Source organism: Equus asinus, chromosome 2 (assembly GCF_041296235.1).
Source record: "Equus asinus isolate D_3611 breed Donkey chromosome 2, EquAss-T2T_v2, whole genome shotgun sequence".
NCBI lineage: Eukaryota > Metazoa > Chordata > Mammalia > Perissodactyla > Equidae > Equus > Equus asinus.
The window spans coordinates 127,209,070-127,234,648 of record NC_091791.1 but is presented as its reverse complement, the minus strand read 5'-3'; the positions used below and the strand labels follow the sequence as shown (position 1 = coordinate 127,234,648).

The 25,579-nt window shown below is 51.9% G+C and overlaps 1 protein-coding gene across 2 annotated transcripts in view; it reads right to left on the bottom strand.

Moving 5' to 3' along the window:
* Positions 1-7,653: 7,653 nt before the first annotated feature.
* Positions 7,654-25,579, bottom strand: part of HCN4 (hyperpolarization activated cyclic nucleotide gated potassium channel 4) — a 58,838-nt gene continuing 40,912 nt past the window's right edge. For both annotated transcript variants that reach the window (XM_070498372.1, XM_044764578.2), the window contains 6 exons: positions 19,160-19,321; positions 16,997-17,215; positions 14,847-14,993; positions 14,498-14,738; positions 14,003-14,167; positions 7,654-13,888 (listed from right to left, as the gene is read on the bottom strand). In XM_070498372.1, coding sequence (XP_070354473.1) covers positions 12,432-13,888; positions 14,003-14,167; positions 14,498-14,738; positions 14,847-14,993; positions 16,997-17,215; positions 19,160-19,321 — 2,391 coding nt within the window. In that variant the 3' untranslated portion in view covers positions 7,654-12,431. The remainder of the gene's footprint in view (positions 13,889-14,002; positions 14,168-14,497; positions 14,739-14,846; positions 14,994-16,996; positions 17,216-19,159; positions 19,322-25,579) is intronic.

Here is a 25,579-nt window from a genome sequence, read left to right as displayed (position 1 = left end):
AAAATGAGTAAGGCAGTCTCTGTTGATGTATCCACGCTCTAGAGGGGGACACAGACATTTCACAGACAGAAGTTACCACCCAGCACGAAAAGTGCTAAGAGACCTGACAAAGTGATCTGGTAAAGGAGGAAGGAACTTCCAACCCTGACTGCAGACTCTGCGAGTCACAGAGCAAGTAACACTGAGATTATTGGGGGAATTCACTAGAAAAAGGAAATGGAGTTTCTTCCAGCACTGCTTGCACTGGATCTGAAAAGCACGGAAAACTCAGACGCTGGCTAAATGACTACAGAAGGACTGTAAATGATTTGCTCAAAAGAAAGTAAGGGGTTTCCCCAGCTGAGGACCAGAAAACTGAAGCCAGTGGTAAAGGAAAAGGGAAGCTGGTGTTTCCCTGAGAAAAGCCTGATACCAGGACCCTGGAGGCCAGAGAGGAGGGCTGGGCAGGAGGGAGGAGCCCGCCTGACACAGCACACAGCCAGACACTGAAAGGGAAACTCATGAGAGGGCGCCGCAAGAAACCAGCCTGCCAGGAAAGGAAGCCCCAGGGAAGCCCGATGGCGTTGCTGGATTTAAAGGAAGTAAAATCCTCATCTCCCTTGCCAATTTGTTGAAGAGTTTTTGTGTCTATATTTGTAAGAGATATTGGCCTGTAGTTTTCTTTTTTTGTATTTTTTACTCTGGTTTTGGTATCCGTGTAATTCTGGCCTCCTAGAGTCAGGGAAGTGTTGCCTCCTACTTTTTGGAAGAGTTTGTGAAAGATTGTTCTTCAGACATCTGATAGAATTCGCCAGTGAGGCAGCTGGCCTGGGCTTTTCTTCATGGGAAGGTTTATTATTGATGTAATCTCTCTGCTTGTTGTAGGTCCATTCAGATTTTCTATTTCCTCTTGATTCATTTGTGGTAGTTTTTGTGTTTGTAACAATTCGTCCATTTCACCTGGGTTATCCAACTTGTTGGCAAACATGGCTCATAGTGTCCCTTAGATTACTTTTTATTTCCTAGTGGTTGGTAGTAATAAGCCCTCTTTCATTCCTGATGTTAATATTTTGAGTCTTCTGTCTCTCTCTTTCTCCTTTGTTTTTTGGCAGTCTGGCTTTCTTTTTTGTTTTTGTTTTTGGTACAAGCAGCAGGTTTATTTTCTTTGATATGGAATTCACAGAGTTAATTTGATGCCCCCAAATGAAGTAAAATTGGAACATTTGCATATGAAAACTTTCCTTGAAGCACTTATTCAGATGTTTGTTAAAATTATTGATTGTCAGATCAAAGAAACTGAAATTTCAAGTTTGTTCACAGAAATTCAAAAAATTGGTTACCTGGGAAGTTTTGAAATGGCAGTTCTATCTCAATGTCGTAATTACCAGGGGGAAAAAATGCTCTCTCGGCTAAGACTTTTGACAGCCCTGTAATACTGCGTACGCCCACTTTATACAAAGGCATGTGCATTTTGCACAGAGGGTGCATACATTCCTATTATATCATTTTTTGGAAGTGGGCTCAATTGCCTTGTAGTCTCCAACAGGGTCAATCGTCAAATTGTCAATTTTGTAGACCTTTTCAAAGAACCACTTTTTTGCTGATTCTTTGCTGGTTTTGCTGATTTCTTTGTATTGTTTTTCTATTCTCTTTCATTTATTTCTGCTCTAATCTTTATTATTTGCTTCTCTCCTTTTTGCTGTTTGTTTAGTTTGCTCTTCTTTTCCTAGTTTCTTAAGGTGAATGTTTAAGTTATTGATTTTTTCTAATATAGGAGCTTACTGCTATAAATTTCCCTCTGAGCACTGCTTTTGCTATGCCCTGTAAGTTTCAGTATGTTGTGTTTTTGTTCTGTTCATCTCAGTTTGCTTTCTAATATTCCTTGTTATCTCTTCTTTGATCCATTTGTTCTTTAGCAGTGTGTTGTTTAATTCCATATATTTGTGAATTTTCCAAATTTCTTTCTGTTATCGATTTCTAATTTCATTATATGGTAATCAGAGAACACACTGTGTATGATTTCTGTTGTTTTAAATTTATTGAGACTTGTTCTGTGGCCTAACATGTGGTCTATCCTGGAGAATGTTCCATATGCACTGGAGAAGAATATGTATTTTGCTGTTGATAGGAGGAGTGTTCTAGATTCCCATTAGATCTAGTTGGTTTATATTGTTTTTCAAATTTTCTATTTTCTTTCTGATCCTCTATCCAGTTGTTCTATCCATTGTTGAAAGTGGGGTATTGAAGTCTACGACTATTATTGTTGAATTGTCTATTTCTCCCTTCCATTAAGTCAGGTTTGCTTCATGAATTTTGGGGCTCTGTTGTTAGGTGCATATATGTTTATAATGGTTAAATCTTCTTGACAGATTGACCTTTTTATCATTTTAAAATATCCTTTGTCTTTAGTAACAACTTTGTCTTAAAGTGTACTTTGTCTGATATTGGTATAGCCACTCTAGCTCTCTTTTGGCTAATGTTTATATGATACATCTTTTCACATCCTTTCAACCTATTTATGTCTTTGAATATGAAGTGTGTCTCTTGTACACAGTATATAGTTGAATTATATATATATAATATATAAAATATATTTAATATATTTAATAATATAATAAATAGTATTATATTATAAATTATTTTGTTATTAATATATTAATAAATAATATTATATATTATATAGCTATATAGTATAGTTTTGACATATATACATATATATGTCAAAATTATATAGTTTGTTGACTCACTCACCAATTTCGACCTTTTGAGTGTTTAATCTATTCACATTTTATGTAATTATTGATAAGGTAGAATTTACATCTGGCTTTTTGCTATTTGTTTTCTATATGTCTATTTTTTTGTCCCTCTATTACTCTGTTACTGCCTTCTTTTGTGTTAAGTAAATATTTTCTAGTATATCATTTTAATTCCCTTGTCAAAAGGCACAAATCATAAAAGAAAAGTTTGATAAGTTGAACATCATCAAAATTTAAAATGTTTACCCTTTGAAAGACGTGGTTAAGAAAATGAAAAGGCAAGCCATAAACTGGGAGAAAATATTTGCAAAACATGTATTTTATAAAGGACTTGTATCCTGAATATATTATTTATAATTCAATAATAAGAAAACAAATGACCCAGTAAAAACAAATGGATAAAGCTTTGAACAGTCACTTTACCAAAGAACACACATGGGTAACAAATAAACACTCAAAGGATGCTCAGCCTCTTTAGTCATTTGTTGTTATTAGTGCCATCGAATCAATTTAGACTCCTAGCAACCCTGTGTACAGCAGAGCAGAACCCTACTCGGTCTTTTTGCACCATCCTCTCACCTTCCAGTGCTATATCAGACTTTGTTCTGCTGCTATTCACAGGGTTTTCATGGCCTATTTTTTCAGAAATGGGTGGCTGGGTTCGTCTTCCTCATCTGTCTTAGTCTGGAAGCTCCGCTGAAACGTGTCCACCATGAGTGCCCCTGCTGGTATGTGAAATACCAGTGGCCTAGCTTTCAGCATCACAGCAACATGCAGCTGCCACAGTAAGTCAACTGACAGACGGGTGGTGTGGTTCCCTGACCTGGAAATGAACCCGGGCCATGGCTATGAGAGCGCCGAATCTTAACCAGTAGACCACCAGGGCTGGCTCTATAATATTATGGAAGTGCAAATTAAAACCAGGAGTTGGGGCCGGCCCCGTGGCCGCTTCGGCAGCCCAGGGTTTTGCCGGTTTGGATCCTAGACGCGGACATGGCACCGCTCATCAGGCCATGCTGAGGCAGTGTCCCACATGCCACAACTAGAAGGACCCACAACTAAAAGATACAACTATGTACTGGGGGGATTTGGGGAGCAAAAAAAAAAGGTTGGCAACAGGTGTTAGCTCAGGTGCCAATCTTAAAAAAAAAACAGGAGTTAACATTACACACCCTCTTGAATGGTAAAAATAAAAGACTGACAATATCAAGTGTTGCAAGGACATGCAGTAGCTGGAACTCTCATACAATTGCTGGTAGGAATGCAAAACGGTATTCCAGCTTTGGAAAGTAATCAGGTAATTTCTTATAAAGCCAAACGTATATTTACCATATGACCCAACAATACCACTCCTGGATATTTACTCAAGATAATGAAAATCCACATCCACATGAAGACTTAAACATGAATGTTCATAGGAGCCTTACTCTTAATAGCCCAAAACTGGAAATAGCCCAAGTGTGCATCAGCAGGTGAATGAAGAAACAAACTGTGGCACAGCCATACGAGGGGACGGTGCTCCGTAATGCACACAACAAGAACAGAGCTTAAAAGCTTTAGCCTGAATGAAAAAAATCAGACACAAAAGATGACATACTTTATGATTCCATTTATATAAAATTCTAGAAAAGGCAAAACTTCAGTGACAGAAAGCAGATTGCCAGGGGTCAGGAGTGGGAGGAAGAGATTGACTGCAAAAGAACATGAGAGAATTTGGAGGAGTGATGGAAATGTTCTAGATTTTAATTGTTGAGGTGGTTAGAGGACTGTGTAAATTTGTCAAAACTCATTGAACTGCACACTGAAAATTGGAGAATTTTGTTATATATAAATTAAACCTCGATAAAGAAAATAGATAAAATTAGCAATGTGCTCCCCCACATATGGCAGCCTCCTTTGCAGTTACGTTGTGGCCAAGTGACAACAGAACATAAGAGGAAGTGATGTGTGTCACTGCTGGAGGTACTAGCTCATACTCAGTCATCTCTTCCTCTTGTCTCTTCTCCCACAGTGATCTTGGAGACCAGGAGTTCACGCTGCTATAAGGAGAGGGAATGTCTGGCCTGCAGGGGATAAACCTGATGGAATAAACCTTCATTGGGTTAAGCCATTGAAATTTGGGGCTTTTTCTATTGGGGAGGCTAGTGCTAATTACCCTGACTAATACAAAAGACATTAAAGAACACCCAAATTCAGAAAGAGTTACATCCTGTTCATCCATAAGAATACAAATTTTAATAATAATGTTCACATAACTTCAAATCAGCCAGCCCTTGTGGTCTAGTGGTTAAGATTCGGCACTCTCACCACCATGGCCCATTTTATTTCCTGTCAGGGAGCCACACTACCGTCTGCTGGTTGTCATACTGTGGCGGCTGTGTGTTGCTTTGATGCTGAAAGCTATGCCACTAGTATTTCAAATACCAGCAGGGTCATCCACGGTGGACAGGTTTCAGTGGAGCTTCCAGACTAAGACAGACTAGGAAGAAGTACAGGGCCACCCATTTCCCAAAAAATGGCCATGAAAACCCATGAAGAGCAGCAGAGCATGGTCTGGTACAGCAATGGAAGATGAGAGGACGGCGCAAAAAGAGAGGCAAGGTGGCACTCTGCTGTGCATGGGGTCACTAGGAGTCAGAATCAATTCAACTGCACAAATGACAAAATTTCAAATCAGAATTCCATCAAATTCCTTATGCACCTTAACAAATTGCTTATACAATGTATATGATAGCATAAAGAGACTAGAATAACCAAGACCTTCCTTAAGAAGAAGGTGGGAGGCCTTGCTCTACTAGACATCAACTTTATTCTTTATAAAGCTATAATAACTAAGACAGTGTACTGTTTAAATCCGCTAATGGCACTAAGTAGACAGCCTCAACATAGACCCAGATATGACATATAAGTGACATTGTAAATTAGTAGGGAAAATTGGTTGTCCATATGGGGCAAAAATGAAGTTGAACTCTGCCCTAACACCATACCTAAAGTCAAGGTCACTCAGGTTAAGGACTTAAATGTGAAAAGCAACACTTCATATTTTTAGAAATTAATGCAGAAGAATATCTTTATAACATTAGAGTGAGACAGTTTCTTAAACCAGTAAAAAAGGCACTAAAGAAGTACCAGACATTTTTTCAAATATTGCTAAACTTGACCTCATTAAAATGCAAAACTTCTGTTCATCAAAGAACACCCCAAAAAAGTGAAAATACAAGCCATAAACAGGAAGAAGATATTTACAATATGTATGATGAACAAAGGATTCATTTTTCAAACAAATATGTGTGTGTGTTCATGTGTGTAAAACTCCTATGAATCAATGAAAAGACAACAACAGAAAATCAGGCAAAATCCATGAAAAAATATTTCTCAGAAGAGGAAGCACAAATGGCAAATGAATACACGAAAAAACATTCAACCTTAGTAGTAATTAGGGATTTGCACATTAAAATACAATTAGATATCACTAGATTGGGAAAAATAAGAAACTCTGATGATTCCAATTATTGGCCAAAATGTGGAGCAAGAGTGACTCTCATACCCTGCAGGTGGGGGTGTAAATCGTTAGAACTACTTAAAACAGCTTGGCATTATCTTATAAAGTGAAGATTAATTCACCCTATGACTCAGTTATTCCACTCCTAGATACAGAGCCTAGAGATCTTTTTACACATCTTTATCAGAAGCCACACACGGGAACGTTTGTTGTAGCAGCGTTCGTAATAACAAGAATTGGAATTGACCAAAATATCTGTCTCCAGAAGAACACATACATTCCTGTACTGGCATGCGGTACAGCAGTGAGGATGACCTAACTATGCTCCATGTGTCAGCAGGGTCTCAAAATCAAATATTGAATGACAAAAGCAAATTACTAAAGAATACATATAGCATGATACCACTTATGGAAAGTTCCAAATATTACAAACATATTCAGTGGGGTATAAAAGTGGAGGGGATATGGTCCACCGCTGGTGCAGGCAATGAAAGGGGTATTATTTGTAAAGAAACTTAAAACAATAATAAAATAGACTAAAACTCAGTTGGCTTTTTATTATCACCATGCATCAGTAATTCTGAATCATATTATTGATAAAATCCTCCCCCCAACAAAGGCAACGACTTCCATGCCTCCTCCCACCTTGGCACACAACTGAAGGCATTATTCAGAGACTTTTTATTTTGTAGGAAAACTATCAGGGAAAGTAAGGGAGTCTAGAATTAACAGTCAGATGAGCGGTCTTCTTGGGAGGGGGGGACCCGCACAGATGCCCTCACAGGGATTCCTTATGTTCTATTTTTTAAACTGAGTGATTGGTACATACTGTTTATCATATTTTTAATATCTTATGCATTTATTGTGTATTTACTTACATGTTTATTTATATCTTCCATATGCATGAAATATTCCACCCTCAAGAGAAAGAAAATTGGAAAAACAAAATCAGCCAGGGGTGGGGTGGGGTGGGGGTCGGAGAGGGCGTGCTCTGTAGTGCATCCAAAGCTGCGAATTCAAGAAAGAACAAAAGGGTCCATCAGAAAAGGAAGAGGAACCACCAGGCGGCAGCAGCAGGTGCCCAGGCTGAAGCTCAGGGGATGTGGGGGTGTGAACTGAAGGGCAAATCTTGGAGGCATTGCCTTCCAGGCCAAAGAAGCCATGGACGTGGCTGAGGTTTCCAGGACGTGCATGTGGAGTGAGAAGTGCATGTGGAGTGGGAGCCAAGGCCGGAGGCCCAGGAACACTGACCTTCAGGAGAAAGAAGAGCCCCTCCAGCTGAGGCTGAACAAAGAGGTGGAGCAGCGAGGAAAAGAGTGGGGTCTCAAAGCTGGCAGGGGCCCAGGCGCTGCTGGGAAGGTGACAGGATAAGGCCGAGGACGCCGTGACCGGACTTTGCAACAAGAGCCGCTTTGCAACAAGAGCCGCTGCTGACCTTGGGGCGGAGAGGAGGTGGGAGCCACACTGCGGTGGAGGAAGAAGTGACTCAGAGGAAGGGAGGCAAGGGTAGGGAGTGGAGACAACTCCCAACAAGCATGGCCGGGAAGGCAGGGAGCAGCTGCTGGGAAGAGACATGGAGGCGAGGGAGGGATTGCATTACACTTTTAAAATGTTCTTGAAAAAGTTCCAGTCTGGTTGAGCACCACCAAGATGGAAAGGAGGCCTTCAGCCTTGCCGCCCCGCTGGCAGCCATCAGCACGGCGGGTATCTGTGGGGGCTGGAGCATGGGGTGCAGTGACATTGGTAGGTGGTGGTGGTGGTGTCTCCTATGGTGGGAAGAGTATTTTATCAATGATGTTGTTCAGAATCGCTGATAGATGGTGATGGTGAAAGATAAGAGAAAGCAAACTGACATTTAGTCATTTTTAATCTTGCTTTTAAATTCTCCGCAGACACTGCACAGTTTCTTGTCTGCACTGGGACAGACAGCCCTTACCACTGGCCCTTGGTACCACCAAGAGGGAGCAACAGGGTTTGAGTCTCTAGGACCTGGGGGTGCATCCCAGCTCCTGCATGTTCCAGCTGGTCTGGGGTGAGCTCCTTACCTCTATGCGCCTCATGCCCTTTAGCTCACTGTAATTGAGGCTAATTCTTACCCTTTAGGGTGGTTGTAAGGATGGAATGCCCAGCACACAGTAGATACTTCCTAAGTGTCCTTTTGGAGTCAGGGAACAGAGAACATAGTGACTGGTGTTGCCCCGGCCCGTCAATGGAGGAGCAAGGCCCTGTGCCGGCGTCCGGGGTCGATCCAGCGCGAGTGGGCAGGGGTGCGGGGAGGGGGTGAGTGTTCTCAGGCCCTCCGCCGCCGGCACTACCCTCGCGGCTTGGTTGGGGCCCACAGTTAATCCCTCCCACCTTGCTCTTCTTCACAGTCGCTGTCTGTCCGCAAAGGCCTCCCCATAGCCCCAAAGGCCAAGCCTGCGTCCCGCCCCTGCCCTCCCTGCGGGTCCCAGGGAAGCTCCGCAGCCTGGGCCGTAGGGGGCGGTTGTCATGGGGACGCCGGGCCTGCGGAGCTGCCTCCTTAGCAACAGGACTCCCAGGCCGGTTACCATGGAAACAGCATCCACTCGGCAATCAGTGATGAGGATCGGGTTCCCTGCCCTTTCCCAAGGAATTTCCCCTCCTCTGGCGGCGGGCAACACGGCACTCCCCGCGCCGCGTCGTCGCCGCCGGGAGGGAGCCCCAGGGAGCTCGCGCTTCCGGCCCTGGCTGGCTGCCTCTCTCCTACCCGAGGAGGCCAGGGCCTGCGGGAACCTTCTGCAGCCAGCGCGGGTGGAGGCTGCCCTCTGAGGGCTTTGCAGAGGGTCTGGGGGCCAGGCCTACCGCTGGGTGCGACACCTCCTAACAGTGAGGCCCCAGATCCCCCGTGTGTCCTCAGGTTCCCCAACTGACACAGGAGCCCAGCAGCCGTGGCCCACCCTTGGCCACTCTGAAAGGCAAGCTCTGTCCTGCCGTGACCCCTCCCCCCAGCCTGGTCACCTTCGTCTCCCTGCCGCCCTCTAGCTTCTTAACGCCCATCTGATCAGGCTACGAGGGCATCTCCCTCTTCAGTATCCAACAGTTCACCTGCACATTGACTACCCTCATTCTTGAGGGGGCACCAAGGAGTCCCAGGGACTCTGGAGCCCTGGCAGCTGGGGTGGGAACGATCTGAGTCAGGGTCTCACACCTCCAGGAGCAAAGGACACACACACACACGTGCTCACCCTCCTCAATGTCTCTCACCAGTCCATGGAGTCCACACCACGTCCACAGCCAGACCACTCATCTTCTAGCACCTTTGCCCCGCAGCTCTTGGGGACACAGGTTTGTGCACACAAGTGCCCACACATGCTCTGGAGGTCATAGCCCAGCGCCATCCACAGCCCAGCTCTCGAGCCTCCAGTACTCCCCATTAACCTCACCACCCCACCCCAATCCCTGGCCCCTAGAAGAAGGCAGCACGTGCTGGAATTTTTTTTATTTAAATAAAATATACAACACGGCCCATTTACCGTTTTCTGTTTTAAAAGTGGAAGATTTGAAAATTGCTTGTGGGGGATTCGGCATGGGACGCCCCACTGACCGGACCCGGCTCCCCCAGTCTCTGTGGAGGGGCTGGACTGGGTTGGAGCTTTTATAAAATGTGTGTGTGTGTGTGTGTGTGTGTGTGTGTGTGTGTGTGTGTGTGTGTGAAGAGAAGAGGGTGGTGAGCCCAGGCCCTGATGGCAAGGGGGGTGGTCCTCACTCTCCCTGCCCCTGGGCTCTCCACCCCCATTCCTGCCCCGCCCCACCCGCCCTGCCACCTCCAGGACTAGACTGTGGGTTTGGATCAAGTCCTGATGTCTTCCTTGGGGGGCAGGGGTGGGTGTAGGACTGAGATCGAGGCTACTGATTAAATCCTTCCAGCTCTGAGAACTCCCGGGGCCCCATTAGAGACCAAGGCCAGGCGGCTCCTAGCCTCTACCTAAGACCCCAGGATCCTTCACCCCCTTCTCTCCCGGATTATTGCCTCCCAGTCCCTGTGGCCCATCTGTGGAGAAACTGGCCTGTCTCACATCCCAGGACAGCTCAGGACAAAACCTGATCTTGCCAACCTTCCGGCTTGGAGCATGGAGGAGGCTTCTAGAAGGACAAGGTGGAACCAGCCTTCCTCATTATTCAGGACTTGGCAGCCAGACTTGCTCCTGCCATATAGGCAGGGAGCAGACCTTTGACCCTGGCTCTGGCAGGGTCTTGCTGGGGAGGATCGTGCCTCAGGAGGCATCTGAGCTGCCTTCACATTGGCCCTCACTCTGGACCTGCTTCTGCCTCCTACTTGCCTTCAAGAATCAAGGCCAATCCCCTTATCTGTCCTCCAGGGCCCTCCCTCTGACCCTCCGGCCTCTGGATCTCCTCCCAAAGCCCCTGACTCCACAGCCCCACATCTACCTCAGTCACACCCCCACCGTGCACCCCAGCCCACCTCCTGCTCCCTCCTTCCTCTCTTTCCTTTACTTGTCCTTCCTTCTTCCTTCCCTTCCTCCCCTCTCCCCATTCCCTCTAACTCCTCCCACATCTCAAGGCCTGGCTCAAGCCCACCAGTGGCCACACACCTTCTTTAGGCTCCTCAGGAGACCCAGCCCCCTCCTGCATCCTGAGATGTAAGTCCTGGAGCCCTCAGCAACGTGCCCGGGCTCCCACCATAGCTCACTGGAGCAACAGGCTGGGGAGGGAGCATGAGGAGGGGGCAGAAAAACATGATTTACTGAGTACCTACTATGGTACGTGCCAGGTGCTGGGCTGGGCGTTTCACATATAGGACTTTTCTCATCTGGGCCTCATAGGTCCTGGTGAGGCGGGACCATAATTATTCTCATTGCACAAATGAGGTAACAGAAAAGGTCAGATATCTTGCCCAAGAGCACACAGCTAAGGAGTGGCAGGGCTGGGATTCAAACCAGGTCTGATTCCCTTCCCTCTGCACCATGTCTGGAGGCCACCTAACTCAGCCCCTCTGAACAGTGCTCTCAGGGAAGGCGCACGGGCTCTGCCCCGGGCAGGCTTGGATGCAAATCTCCGATCAGTCCCAGCTCTGCCACTCCTAGTTACATGACTCTGGAAAAATTACCCAAACTCAGTCTCCTCATCTGTGAAATGGGGAGAATCAAAAGACCTGCCTCGTGGTCTTTGTACATGGAAGGAGTTAATGAGTGCACAGCGCTAAACCAGTGGTTGGCACAGAGCAGACTCAGTAAAGAAGTTCTCTCACCTCCCACTGTACAGATGGGAAAACCGAGGGCCACAGAGGCGACAGGATGTGCTTGAGGCCCTACAGGAAAGGAGAGGCACAGCCGAGTCTTCTGCTTCCACGAGGTGAGAGGTCAGTCTGGGTCTGGATCGGAGACCAGACATGGGGAGAGAGGGGGCCTGCTGAGAACCCTGGGGGACTCTTCCCTGAGGCCTGGAGAGAAGACTCCCCAAGACCCAGTGGCAGGGCCAAGGTTGGCTGCTGGATGTCAAGTGACCTGGGTGTCCTGGCGACATGGGGTTAAACTAGGTTGCACACACATGTGCACACATGTGAGTGGCTATCTACATGGCTCTGCAGAGCGCTACATAGCTATACATAGACGCATCTTACATACATATACATACATACTCATATACATATTCATATACATATTCATATACATATCTTGCTAAGTTTGCAGTAGAAAAAACGCAAGACTCTCAGGGCCCTGGCCCTGTTTTGTCCCAAGGACTCAGGCAACTGAGGCTCCCCAGGAACACACCCAAGGGCAGCCCCTTTCTGGGGCAACAAGATGACCCCCAGCAGAATGGGGCTCCAAGTTCACAGCTAAGGGGCTGGCAATGGCTGTTGCCCTTAAACGAATACAATGACAGATCTGCTCTAGGAACCCCAAACATGGGTCACCCCCACCCCTGCCAAGCCCCAGAGACCCCACCTGCCTTCCTCTGGCTTTTGTGTTTGGGCCCTGCCTGCTCCCCTCCCCCCACCCTCCCACTAGTGCTGAGTATTAAAATAGTCTATAAAAGCAAGTGACCAAAAATCTATAGCTCTAAGAATACCTGGTTATTTTCTGCTGTCTTTTGTTTTTCTGGTGTGAGTTTTTTTTTAAATGATAATTATTATTGTTATTGGTATTATCTCCTAATCACAGTTAAACCTGAAGGGAGAAAAAAAGCGAGGAGAGGGAGGAGGGGGTCCCAGCTCAGAGATTGGACGGCAGTTTGGAGCGCACTGGCTCAGACCTGGCCCCAGGTTCCCTCTGGGGGGCAGCAGTCAGAGGGGGCCCCCCAGAAGAGGCGGCTCTTGCCCCAAAGAAAGAAAGAGGGGGTGGCAAAGAACCTGAGGATGTCTTCCGAGGCAGAGTGACGTGCTGGCCAGAGACAGCACCATAGGGTCTCCCAGGGGGACCGAGGCCCCCGCTGCCCCCACTGCCGCCCCCAGCTCTGGGGAAGAGCGTGAAGGCAGCCATGGACTCCCCAGAGGAGTGTGGGGAGGCTCTGCGGAGAGTCTGCGCCCCATCCTGGGGTAGGGCCGGCTGAGAGGCTGAGATGAGCTTGAGGTCCTGGGTGAGGCGGCCTGGGGTGAGGGGTGGTGTACCCCGGCGCTGGGGGACCTGGGGGGGTGGGGGACTGGATGCAGGTGGCAGGAGCAGGGAACCGTGGGAGCCAGAGGCCCGGGGTTGGGCACTTGGGAAAGTTCTTGGGGGGCCTGGGCTGTGGCCAGTGGGGCTGAGACCTCCTCGGGGGGTAAAGGCTATAGGAGAAGCCCCCCCAGAGGCCCCTGCCAGGAAGGGCTGCCGTTCAGGCTGCCGTGGGGGTGTCTCTGGCGTACTTGGTGGGCCAGCGGCCAGACCTGGGGACAACTCCCCCGGAGGCTGGCCCAGCTGCCCTGGGCTGGATGACGGGGACCTGGATGAGGGTGGGGGCGGCAGGAAGTGCTCCAGGAGTCCCAGGCCTCCCCTGGCCCCCGGCAGAGGGGGTGGCGGCTGGTTAGCTTGTGGGGAGCGGGCGCCAGGCTGCAGTGGGGTGAGCAGGGGAGAGTCGGACGAGGACAGGGAGCCACCCAGCGCCTTGTGGAAGTGGCCAAACCCGGCAGTGGTGGTGGCAGCTGCAGCAGATGGTGTGGGAGCTGGGGAGGGGCCACAGACCCCAGGGGGTGGGGAAGAGCTGGAGGAGGGCAGGAGAGGGCTCAGTCCGGCGGGTGCAGAGAATCCAGCCAGCTGTTGGATGTGGAAGGAGGAGGAAGATGGTGTGTCCACCTGGGACGGGCTGCTGGCAGGTGAGGCGGAGCCCAGGGCAGAAGGGATAAGGGACTGCAGCCGCTTCAGGTGCCTTGGTGTCTGCCCGGCCCCGAAGCTGCCCAGCCCGGGGCCTGGGGGAGGGCGGAAGATGGCGGCGGGCAGGCGTGGGTGGTGGGTGAGGGCTATGGCCACGGAGGTAGTGGCAGCAGCAGCCTGCAGTGGTGCCTGGATCAGCGGGGTCCAGATGACGGGTGTGGGGGTCGGGGTGGCAGAGGCGGCAGCCTGGACACGGTGTGCACAGTGGGCCATCTCGCGGTCATGCTGCACAATCTGCTGGATGATCTCATTTTCCTGGTAGTTGAAGACGCCTGAGTTGAGGTCATGCTGGACTTTGTGGAGGAGGATGGAGTTCTTCTTGCCTGGGCCACAGAACAAGAGCAGGAACTCAGGCCAGAAGGGGCGGAGAGGGGGAGCCCGCCCCAGCTCGTGGGGCAGGGAACACTCCCTCCTACCCTCCCACCCAGCTCCCTCACCAATGCGGTCCAGGCGGTCCAGCGCCACAGTCTCGAAGGCCCGCCGCATCATGGGGTACTCCTCCAGCACCTCGTTGAAGTTGTCCACGCTCAGCGAGTAGAGGCGGCAGTAGGTGTCGGCTCTCACGCTGGCTGTGCGCCGACCCCGCGTCAGCAGGCAGATCTCTGCCAGGACAGCAGGAATCAGGGTAGGCTTCTGTCAGACTCCACAGGGCTTCCTGCCTCACTCTGACCTAGGTCCCCAAAGCCTGGTCCAGAAGCTTGACAGGTTCACAAGGTTCCTACCCGCTAGCTGTGACCACATTGGATGCCATGCCCACCTCCCCCACCAAATGGGTGCTGGATGGTCTTTCCCATCTCTGGAACCATACTCCTATACTGGTCTCACAGACACCCACCTCTGGGCAGTAGCCACGAAGGGCCTGCCATGCCTACCATCCTTGGTGTCTCTCCAGCCCATTCCCCTGTCCCCCCAGAGCCCCTTGGCTGCCTCACCTCCGAAATAAGAGCCATCCGCCAGTTTGGTCTCCTTGTTGCCTTTGGTGAGCACACTGACCACGCCGTGCTGAATGAAGTACATCTTCTTGCCGATGGTGCCTTCGCGGATGATGTAGTCCCCTGGCTGGAAGACCTCAAAGCGCAGCTTGGTCAGCATGGATGTCACAAAGTTGGGGTCCGCGTTGGCAAACAGCGGCATGGAGGCCACCAGCTTCCGGCAGTTAAAGTTAATGATCTCCTGCTCCCCAGATGGGGTGGATTGGGAAAGAGGGGGAGAAGGAGGTGAGGGGAGCCACTCGAGAGGAAGGCCTGCTCCCTTGCCCGGCCTGGCTGTGGGCAAGCTCACCTCCCGCAGCGGCTCACTCAGCTCGCCCAGGATGCTCTCCTCGTCAAACATCTTGCCCTGGTAGCGGTGCTCGTAGTAGTCGTGGATGCGCTGCCGGGTGTCGGGCGGAAGCTTATGGAAGGACATGTACTGCTCCACCTGCTTGTACTGAGTTCCAGGAAAGGAGGAGAGGGCGTCACCCCCTGCCAGCCGGCCCCACGGCCCCAGCTGGCACTGCCCGGCCTCAGCCCTGCTGGTGACCAGGGCTGCATGACCCTGTGGGCCGTCTTGGCCAACCTTAACTCCTCAAGACAGAGGTCCTCAGTGTGGGTGTGGTCACGCTGTGCCCCAGAAAATGGCCCTGACTCCCAGCTGCTTGGGGCTCCATCAGAGTGTCTGGTCTCACCGCGTTCAGTGCTATGGAGATGGCTGTGGGACAATAGGAACTGTCTAATCCCAGATATAGGAGACCAACTGACTAGGAGGTCGATCCAGTTTCCCCTGAATGTTGGACTTTTCTGTGTTACACTGTGAGCCAGAGAGGCCTGACTGACTCTGGAAGGAGCCGTCTCCTACCCGTGGTAACAAATTGGCATAGGCAGCAGAACGGGCTGCAATGGGGTAGAGGGATTGGAGGCTGAAGCCGGGCTGCCTGACCCATCATATGGCCTCTATCCAAACGTGGCCCAGCCGAGGCTGAGTCATTTTGTTGAAGAGCCACTCCAGCCCAGGGGAGGAGCCCAGTAGAGCAGGGACCTTAAACAGAGGTTTGGGGAAAAGAGATTTGTGAACCTAAGTGCCCAGGGCTCAACCCAATGAGCAAGGCTCCCACCTACCCTGGGAGTGAAGGCGGGGCTTACTACAGCTGTCCCTGGATTGTGGGTGGAGAGTGAGAATGTGAGGTTCTTCCCACACTGGGATTTAAGAGAAGTCCCTAAACCCCAGGAACAAGCAGAATAGGGGAGCCTGTTCTCACATATTAGTGCTCCAAAGAGGTGGGGACACGGTACGGCTGCAGAGGGTGTCAAAGAGCGACGGAGGGCTGGGGGATGACATTTGCTGACGTTCTTCCAGTGCAGCGGCCCAGGCAGAGGCCAGCTGGGATGAAGGGAAGGGAGATGACGTGCTGAGGTAGGCATTAATGACAGATGGACCTCAAGAGTGGCTTCTGGTTTTGGGCCTGGGCATCTGTGCCACTGTATCCACTAACGAAACGGGAAAGAGCGGAGGTTTGGAGTGAAGCGGGTGGGGAGACTGTTCTCATTTTGGACATGAGGAGGTTGAGGTGTCCAGGAGGCACCAAATGGACAGTCTGGAGCCAAGGAGAAGGTGGGGGCTGATTATATCATTTGGGCCCCACTGCATAGAGGCAGACACAGAGCCTGGGGCTGGGGGTAGCAAAGCTGTAGCACTAGGAAGACAGGAGAGAGAACAGCAGAGAGCCCGGCCCAAGCCACCAGGGCCCCACGTGTGATGACTGACAAGACAAGCCAGCCGAGGAGAGCAAGAAGGACTGGCCAGAGAGGAAGGAGGAAAACTCAGAGAGCGCGGTCGTGGAAACCAAGAGCAAAGCCAAGAAGGGAGTATAACTGCCAACTGCCGCAGGGAGCCGAGCGAGATGAGGACCCAACAGCACCCACTGGCTTTAGCAACACAGAAGGCGCTGGTGAACTTCAGTTTAGTGGGCTGAGATAAGAAAGTGGATGCAGTAGCCATAAACAATGTGGGTTTTTGGTTGGTTTGTTTTACGAATTTGTCCATGAAAAAAGAGACAGACAGCAGCCAAAGCCGGATGATGGTGGAGGGAAGGCTGCTGTTTTTAACAAGGGAGAGATGAGCAAGTTTCAGTGCTGATGGGAAGGTCCAGAGAGAGAGAGGCTGGAGGAGATTCTGGACACAGGGGCAGCAAGAGGGAGAGGGGTCCTCAGTCAGCAGAGACAGGCCCTCAATTACCACAGCAGGAGGAAAGGTGGGTCCAGATAAAAAGACATCTACAAGTTTAAGGCCAGGGAGTTGAAGTAGTTCTCATCTAGGAGGGGTCCCCCTCTTCCTCCTCTGTCTCCCACACAGGGGGTCCCAATCACAGGGCTGGACACGAGGGAGCCTGTGGAAAGGACCAATGGGCAAGTTCTCCTGAGAGAGCCCGGGTGGACCATGGCTCTCTGCCCTACCTTTTCCTGGTACTGGCGCCGGGAGGAGTCCAGGGACTGGATGAGGGCGGTGGCATGTCCAATGAACATGGCGTAACAGGTGGCGCCCACGATCATGCTGAGCATGGTGAGCCAGACGTCCGACATCCCCACGGGTGCCTGCCGTCCATACCCGATGCACAGCATGTGGCTCATGGCCTTGAAGAGGGCGTAGGAGTACTGCTTTCCCCAGGAGTTGTTCTGTGGACAGACAGATTAGGGGATGGGGGGTGAGTGGGCTCAGACTTGTGAGAGGGCAGGCCTAGAAAAGTCCCTGCCACCTCTCACCCCTTAACCTAACTCTTTCCCAGTGGCCGAGTCCGGGGCTCCCAACCTTGCTGCTGGCCCAAAACCTCAGTGAGGGGCAGGGAGGCCACACTGACAACGCTTGGTGATGAGGGAAGCCACCCTGCTGAAATAACTCCAGCCCCCTCCAAATTACTGCGGAGCAAAGCCCATTTCCCCACTGACCTCAATTACAAAACCAGATATGCTTCCCCTGGGGGGACAAACTCTGGCAGACTGAGCCAAAAACACTGTCCTCATTCTGGGCGAGCAAAAGTTAAAGTGCTGCTGAGCTGAAGTTCTGCCGTGCGAACCCCGCCGGCATCCATCCAGGGAAGCGGCCACTAGTACCCTCCCCCAGAAGGTGGGCTGTCTGGAACACACAAGGCTGGGGCAGGAGGAGGGAGAAAGGGAGCGAGGCTCCTGGCTATTTTTGTCTCCAAAGCCAGTCGGTGTCGCAAGGAAGCCTCAGTGTGGGAACACTGGGCTCAGAAGGGCCATCTCCTGAATTTAGTGCATGTGTGGGCCTGTCACCCTCACACAGAGGTAACTGTCCCAAATGAGGGGGCCACCAGATGAACCCCAGTGCCTCTCTGCTCACGTGGTAGATGTGTTGGTGACAATGCAGAAACCCACCCTAGCATAAGGCCCACAGCACCCCTGCCCAGAGCCCCAAGTATTTCCACACTTCTAGGTTGTTCCAAGCACCTGGAGGAAAGCACACGAGCTGGGTGCCATGTTCAAGGTCACTCAGACCTTCCCGGACAGAGCTGAGCTAGGCTGGAGGTTCCCAGTCTAGACCAGGGTGGGAGGTCCACAGAGCTGATCTCCAGGGGTAGAAGGGGCCAGGCTCCTTGCCTGTGGAACAGGGGTGGCCCCCCAGCTGCCTCCAGTCAGGGCTTCTGGCCTTCCTGCTGAGCCCCTGGGGACCGGGAAATTCAATCCATATGGCAGATTCATTTACACGCAGCTCATCAAAAGGCTGTTTTGTAAAGCCCTGTTTGATGCTGAAAGATGCCTCGGGGTCTCTTTCACCTCTTTCAAAGTGGTTTTCCCCCCCTGGGGCCCTGGGGATTTGCCTTCAGACCAAACCAACCTGACTGAGAGGGAAAAGGAGAGAGGCAGGGATTTGCCTGACCCAGAGAAAGGCTCACAGGTCCAACGGGTCCCCGGCCCCACTTGGTGCCCACCCTGTCCAGAGGGAGGCTGGGGGGCTCTGCCCTGCGGCTTCCACGGCCCCAATTCCAACTTCTCCTACCCACCCACAGGGTTGGAAGGCTAGGGAGGGAGGGGGTCAGGCTCCATGCCCTCCAGGCTCAGGACCTCACCTGAGACCAGGATGTGTGTGTGTGTGGGGCGAGGGCTGGGCGGTGGAAAGGGCAGGTAGGGGGACAGCCTGGCTCTGCTGCTGGAGCAGAAAGTGGCTAGCTGTGTGATCTAGGAGTCTATGCAAGCTGCAAACAGTGCCCCTCACAGGTTCCTCTTTTCTCAGGCTCAGCTTTAAGGGCTGGTCTGCCTCTGAGGAGCAGAGGTGGGAGGCAGGAGCCAGCAGCCCGGCGTTGCCACAACTGATATAATCGGAGGAAGTCCAGGTCTGAGTCTCCCTGGGTGAAATCGGGGCCAAATATCGAGGCTCCCAACTGCAGTGGAGGCTGTAGGAAGGCAGAGGGAGCAGCACACAGCCACGAGCTCCATGACAGGCCTGTACCAGCTAGAACCACGTGCCCTTGCGCACCTCACTGGCACCTCGGGGTCCTACATGCTGGGACTCAGGAGTTCCAAGTTGTGGACCTGCTCTGCCCACATGTGCCTCATACCCCCACCGCCGTGCCCAGAGGGAGGGCCAGGCTGGGCGCTCACCACCATGTTGTTGATGGACACCCAGCAGTCATCGGGGAAGTCCTGCAGCATAGGCACCAAGAACTGCAGGCAGCCATCCCAGTGGCAGAGCAGGAGCATCATGCCGATGAGATTCACTATACGCACCACGGCGCTGGCCAGGTCGTAGGTCATGTGGAAGATCTGCAGGCAGAGGTGAAGAAATTGGCCCGGTTAGGTGGATGGCCGGGAACAGGGACGGCCTCTCCCAGCCAGACCCTGCAGCTGCTGTGGGCCCTGTTCTGCTCATACTTGGCAGAGTGCCCAGCTCTGTGCAGGTCCAGGCTGTGGCTAGGGTGGGAAGGCATCAGGCCAGGCCCTGGAAGCAGCAGACTGCAGACTGTAAGGCCCCAGATGGACGCCTTCTGGGATATGTGCAGACGGCGGGGGCGCAGGAGGGTGTCCCACAGGAAGTCCAGCCATCCAGACTGGACATGGGAAGGGAGTGCACCAGGAGCCCCATACAGCCCCGAAGTGCGCAGAGAAGCCACTTCATCAGCTTGCCTAGGCCGTGAAGACAAAGAGAGAAGAGCCAGGCAGTCTGAGGCTCCCTAGGGGACCACAGTCTGCAGTCAGGCCAGGGGCATGGTGTTTCCCTCAACCCGTCACCAGACTCACAGGACCCACCCAGGGGCCGTGGGCTCTGCATAAGGCAGTCAGGGGACTGAAGAGGGAGTGGCACAGACACACAGCCTCCAAGTTCAGGTAGACCTTGCTCCCAGGCCCACTTCCTGCCCAATTCCTAGCTGTGTGACCTTGAGAAAATCCCTGCACCTCTCTAATCATGTTTCCTCATCTGGAAAACGGCAATAAAAATTCTTACTTGAGTGGCTTGTCAAAAGGATTAAATTATACATACAAAGTGCTTAATACTGGGTATAGAAGTGTTCAATAAATTGCAAACCATTATTAATTGATAAGTTGTTAATAATTGATCTTTATGATTAGTTAATATGTATCCGTAGCCACGTGCTCCTGTGCAGTTTAATAAAGTACAGGACCCTAACCCCAGCCCACTGCCGCCCGTCAATCTCTACTCCTGTGGCTCCCAGTGGGAGGACGAAGTGTGGCTGGGCAGGGCCAAGGGCAGACACATCCCAGCATCCCTGCCCCACTGCCTCCTCCCAGAGCTGCTGCTCAGTCCACTTTCAGCAGGGATCATCACGGTGGCAGGGCAGAGAGGGGCCACAGAGATGGAAGGAAGTCTAGAGGGAGGTCTCTGGAAGTTCTGGCCTTGCCTCCGGCCTGTGAGACTCTGGGAACCCTAGTTCTGGCCCCTCCATACTATTCCCAGGCAGAGAAACCTTCCTGGAAAGGGGCTTTGGGCCAAAATTAGAGACTTGTCAAATGCCACAGAGACCTAGTTTAAACCCATTTCAGATGGGGAAACTGAGGCCTAGAGAAATAGGCCTAGATATTTCAACCCCCTGTCTAGTGGTCAGCCCTGTAGCTGGTGGCAGGATATTCTGATACTAGTGACCTCAGTTTCCCCTTCTGGAATGTGGGCTGAGCCTGGGTCTAGGTTTTGAAAAACCAAAGATGAATGCTACTTGTCCAACCCCCAGGGTCTCCCCACCTGGGGCCCCCTGAGTAGCATGACTCTGGATGACCCAGCTGAAAGGCTGTGGAGTATTTTCAGGATGAAACAGCCCTTGGAAAGTTTCCTGGAGGATGGCAGCTCCAGCTTGTCCCATGGTTCCCCATGGCCCCGGTGACAGAGGGACAATACCACCACACCTGAGTGTGGGCACGTGACCCTATAGTCTTCATTTCATTTAAACTCACAACAATCCTCTGCTAAAGATATTGTTAACCCATTTTACTCTAAAGCTTAGAGAAGTGAAGCGACTTGCCCAAGGTCACGGCGGCAGTGGAAGAGGCGGATTTGGACCCAGGGCTGCCGGCGGGTTATTAATTGGCCAGTGAGGGAAGGGTGGTTTTCAGCAGTCCTGTTTTGCAGATAAAAGAACTCAAACCCAAAGTGGCCAAGTGATATGGCCAGATTCCCACAGCAAGCTGGACCAGGGCCGGGTGGGACTCCCTGGTATCTTGCCTCCACAAACACTGTGTAATGCTGTAGACAGAGCTGTGTGCCTGCAGCCTAACCCCACCAGGGCTCAGAAACCAGCCCCGGGGCTGTGAGCAAGCCCGCCCCTGCGTGAGCTGACACATCTCAGTATAAGGAGCGGTGGGCACTGGAGAATAAGCAGGGCAGTTTTGGACTGGGCTCTGGGTTCAGCGGGGACTGGGGCCGGTGTCTGGGATGCAGAGCATGGCTAAGCATGATGCCAGTGCCTCTGGCCATCCCTCCACTGCTGGCCATGCCCCAGGGCCTGGATCCTAAGCCCAGGAGGCTCCCCCAGCCTCTCCCCACAATCCAACAGTGGCTCCTGAGCACCAGGTCCCCAGAGGTGGCTCTGAGGGAAGATCCCACTTCTGTCTTTTTAGCATTTAGCTGATCAGCTCGCTGACCTTGGGCAAGTCACTAACCTTTCAAAGTCTTGGTTGACCAGGATGCCACCAGCTCCCTCACCCTTGGGAATGGGGAGGGTGAGTGACACAGGACCACCCAGTCTCAGAGATGGCCATCCCCAGCACCTACCTTCACCTCCCACCACACCTCAGCCTCCCCTCAACTAAGACGAGCTGGACATCGGCGCCCCATTTCTCAGGGTTGCTGGAGAAATTAAACTGGCTAACAAAGCGCTCTGGGCCCTGAGCCCGCACATGCGTGGGTCACTATTATTAAGCTCCTTCATTTCCCAGCTGCTGTGGACTGAATGTTTATGTTTCCTGAAAATTCATAAGTGGAAACCTGATCCCCAATGTGATGGTGTTAGGAGGTGGGGCTTTGGGAGGTGATTAGGTCATGAGGGTGGAGGCCCCATGAATAGGATTAGTGTCCTTATTAAAAAAGACAAGACAGACGATCTCTCTCTGCCCTAAGACGACACAGAAAGAAAGTGGCCCTCTACAATCTAGGAAGTGGGCCCTCACCAGAACCCAACCGTGCTGGCTCCCTGATCTCATCTTTCCAGCCTCCAGAACTGAAAGAAATAAATGTTGTTGAAGCCCCCCAATCTGTGGTATTTGTTATAACAGCCCAAGCTAGATACTATATTGGAGCTAAAGGAAGACTTTGACCATCTTTAGAGGATGTCCCAGGCTGCTGTAGCCCACCATATCTGCTCCTTTCTGTGAATCACTCTGAGTCTTAAAGACGCAAGTATCAAGGTTGGCACATTTTTATGCAAGCTCTTCTGTTCTTTTTGTACTACCTATGTTTTTCTTTTCTTCATAACTAATTTTCATCTAAGACCAGGTCCTTGTCTAATTTTGCCTTTATCATGATCTCAGTAACGAATATGGCAGAGCATGTGGTAGGGTTTCAGGAGTGGAGAAGTGCTTAATGACAAAGGTGAAGGTGACGATGACGATGGGGATCAGAGCTGCCACCAGTGTATAGAGTGGCATTTGAAAAGGGCCCCACTCTGGGCAGATACAGCCCCCAGGGAATCTATCTTTGTCTTTGCGGGAAGGAAAAAGGTGCCTTCTCCTGCAGGTGGGCACAGACTCATGCGTCCTACAGAGAGCATGTGATGGTGGTGGCGTCTGGTCTTGGGCTGAAGAGGGACACAGATGCTGGAGTGCCCAGAGGAGGGTTTTGGGGATGAGAGCGGTGGGATGATGGAGGATTTTGGTGGTGGGGAGGGCTGCAGATGGCTGTCAGATACTGGAAAGCCAGAGCCACCAACAGGGCAAGGTCTGAGATTCCTGTGAAGAGCTGGTGGGGAGGATGCACCTATTGAGGCTAGGAGGGTACCCCAGAGAGCGAGGACACTTGCCCCACCCCCAACACTCTATGGCACCCAGGCTTGGTTGCTGAGAACAAGGCTGGACGTTGCTGGGAGAGGCTGCTAAACACTCCTGTGTCCCCGCTGTGGGTTGGGGCTACAGGCCACCAGCAAGTCAGCTGCACTACGCAAATATTTGTCTTGCTCTTTATACCTCATTAAAATCCCCTTTTATGATATTGGTTCTGATTGTGGGGGTTGAGTACCTTCATTTCCAGGCCCCTGCAAGGCAGGGACAGGTAGCCTGGGCAGATCACTCTCTGTGCCCCTGGTGGCACTCAGGGGAAGCTCCATTCTCACTCCCTTCTGCAGTTTTTCGACCACAGCACAATCTGAGAGGACACATCTTGCGCCTTGGGCAAGTGCCTTCTCTGCTCTGAGCCTCATTTTCCCCAGCTGTGTAATGGCTCCATAACTGCCAGCTCCCAAGGCTGTCTTGGGGATCAGGAGAGATGATGTCCACAGCTGGCATACAGAAGGTGCTCAGTGCATGTCAGTTCCTTTCCTTCCTTCTCTTCCCCAGCCCTCAAATAAATGTCTCAGTCCTAGGGACAGACGAGCAACTGGAGTTTCTGCCAAGATCTCTTCTCAGGGCCTGGCTGAGTTCCCTCTCGGGGACTCATTTTCTCCTCAGGGAAGAACAAACTTCTCCCTTTGTCTCAGCAACAAGCAGCCACATTGAGGACAGCAATCCCAGGCCCAAGAGAGTGGCTGGTACATGGGTGTCCTGGACAAAGCCTGGAGGTAGCTGAACTGAGGGTCATGCTGGCTCCCTTCCTGAGGGCCATAGAGAGGGCCAGTTCCTGCCCCCTAGTACCACTCCTATGCGTCGTCCCAAACTCAGGATTCAGAGAGAGATGGAGAAATTGGGGACCACAGGGAGAGGAGACTCATCGAGGCTGCACAGCTGCCCTGGGCTGGCCTCCTGCCTCCTGCCGTTCCAGGCTGCCGAGGGAAAGAAGAGGCTTCTGGGCTGGGTCGCTGGGGTGCTGGGCCCTGCAAGGGAACATCCGAAGGGGGGCGACCACGGTTTCTAACAATAGCCTCCGTGCCTATAACAAGCTCGCACCTCAGAGGAAGGGAAGAGGCTTGGCTGGGAGAGGCTCGGGAGGGAGGATGCTGACCCAGATGCCCGGGAGGGAGGTAGAGGCGGGCGTCCTCTGAGACAACAGCCTACACCTGCTGAGACCACTCCACCTACCCCGACTCCTGAGACCCGCTACTACCGCTTGGGATCTCTCACTGGGGGCAGGGCTGGGCGAGGGCAGGCGGCTGAAGCATGGGGGTCAGGAGCCTAGCATCTCCGCAGCTTCACCAGGGTGCCTTGGACAAGCTTCTCCCTCTCCATGGGAGGCCGACTCCCCAGCCCCTACCCAGCGTCACAACAATGTCTTCAGAATCAGCTGAGATGATCCTCGCCAAGACTGGAGTAGGGACTGAGCCCGGGTCTCCAAGAACATCAGAGTATGCCTGACAGTCAGGGAAACTGAGGCACAAAGAAAGAAAGAGATTCACATAGGGAGTGGGAAGAGGAGACAGGGCAGGGTTTTCTCTACTAAATGCCTCCCTCTCCACGCCTCCTGCAGACCAGGGGCCTCAAAGGCTCTCCCTGCTGCTGCCCCGAGGCCAGGCTGAGGCGAGGAGAAGCCCCGGTCCTGGGGCAGGCCCTTAAGGATCTAGAGACAGGGTTCCTGAGGCTAGCTGGGAAACCCCAACTCAATCCCGGGGGTCCAGTGGGAGCCCTTAGCTGGGCAGTGTGCCCAGCAGAAACCAGCTCAAAGCAATTTCCTTCCCAGCTGGTAGGCAAGATAAGGGTGTGTGTGGAGGGGGTGGGGAGTCATCCATCTGGCCTCCTGGGATCTCCCTTCCACCCACAAGGTTGGGTAGCAATGTCCAGTTCAGAGCCCAGACCTGAGGCCTCCTGGGGCCTCTGTCTACCTGAGGGAAATGCTAGGGCCAGAGCCAGCCTGACCAGTTTTGGATAGGCCAGAGGGTAGCCAGGCTAGAGTGGCAGTGGGGACAGGAGCCCTGGCCTGAGCTCCCAGGATGTATGGTGCAAGGACAGTAAAAGAAGTGGTTAGCTCTTGTCCCAGGGCCTACTGTACCCAGAGCCACTGGCAACACTGCCAATGCCCCCAAATACCATTGTCCCCGGGGCCCATGCACAGGAAGGAGCAAGGTTAGCCCTCAGGGGGCTGATGCCTGGAGACACAAACAGATGCCAGAGAAGGGAAAGAGCAACTACTTCTCTGCTTCTAATGACAGTATAGGTGCAAGTCCAAGACAGGCAGAAAGTTGAGGGTTCTTGGGGACTGAGGGAGCCAACATGGTGCTGCATGTCTACTTGGGACAGAAACCAGGAGACAAGCCTGTCAGGGCATTCCAGGAAATATGTCTCCAGCCATCCTCTGCAGCCACGCAGAGTGGCCCGGGCCACCACCACCATCACCCTCTCTGTTCCCTCTCAGGCCTGAGCTCAGACCCACATGCCAACATCTCTCTGCACCTGGATATCCCATAGGCATCTCAAACCCAACCTGTCACACAG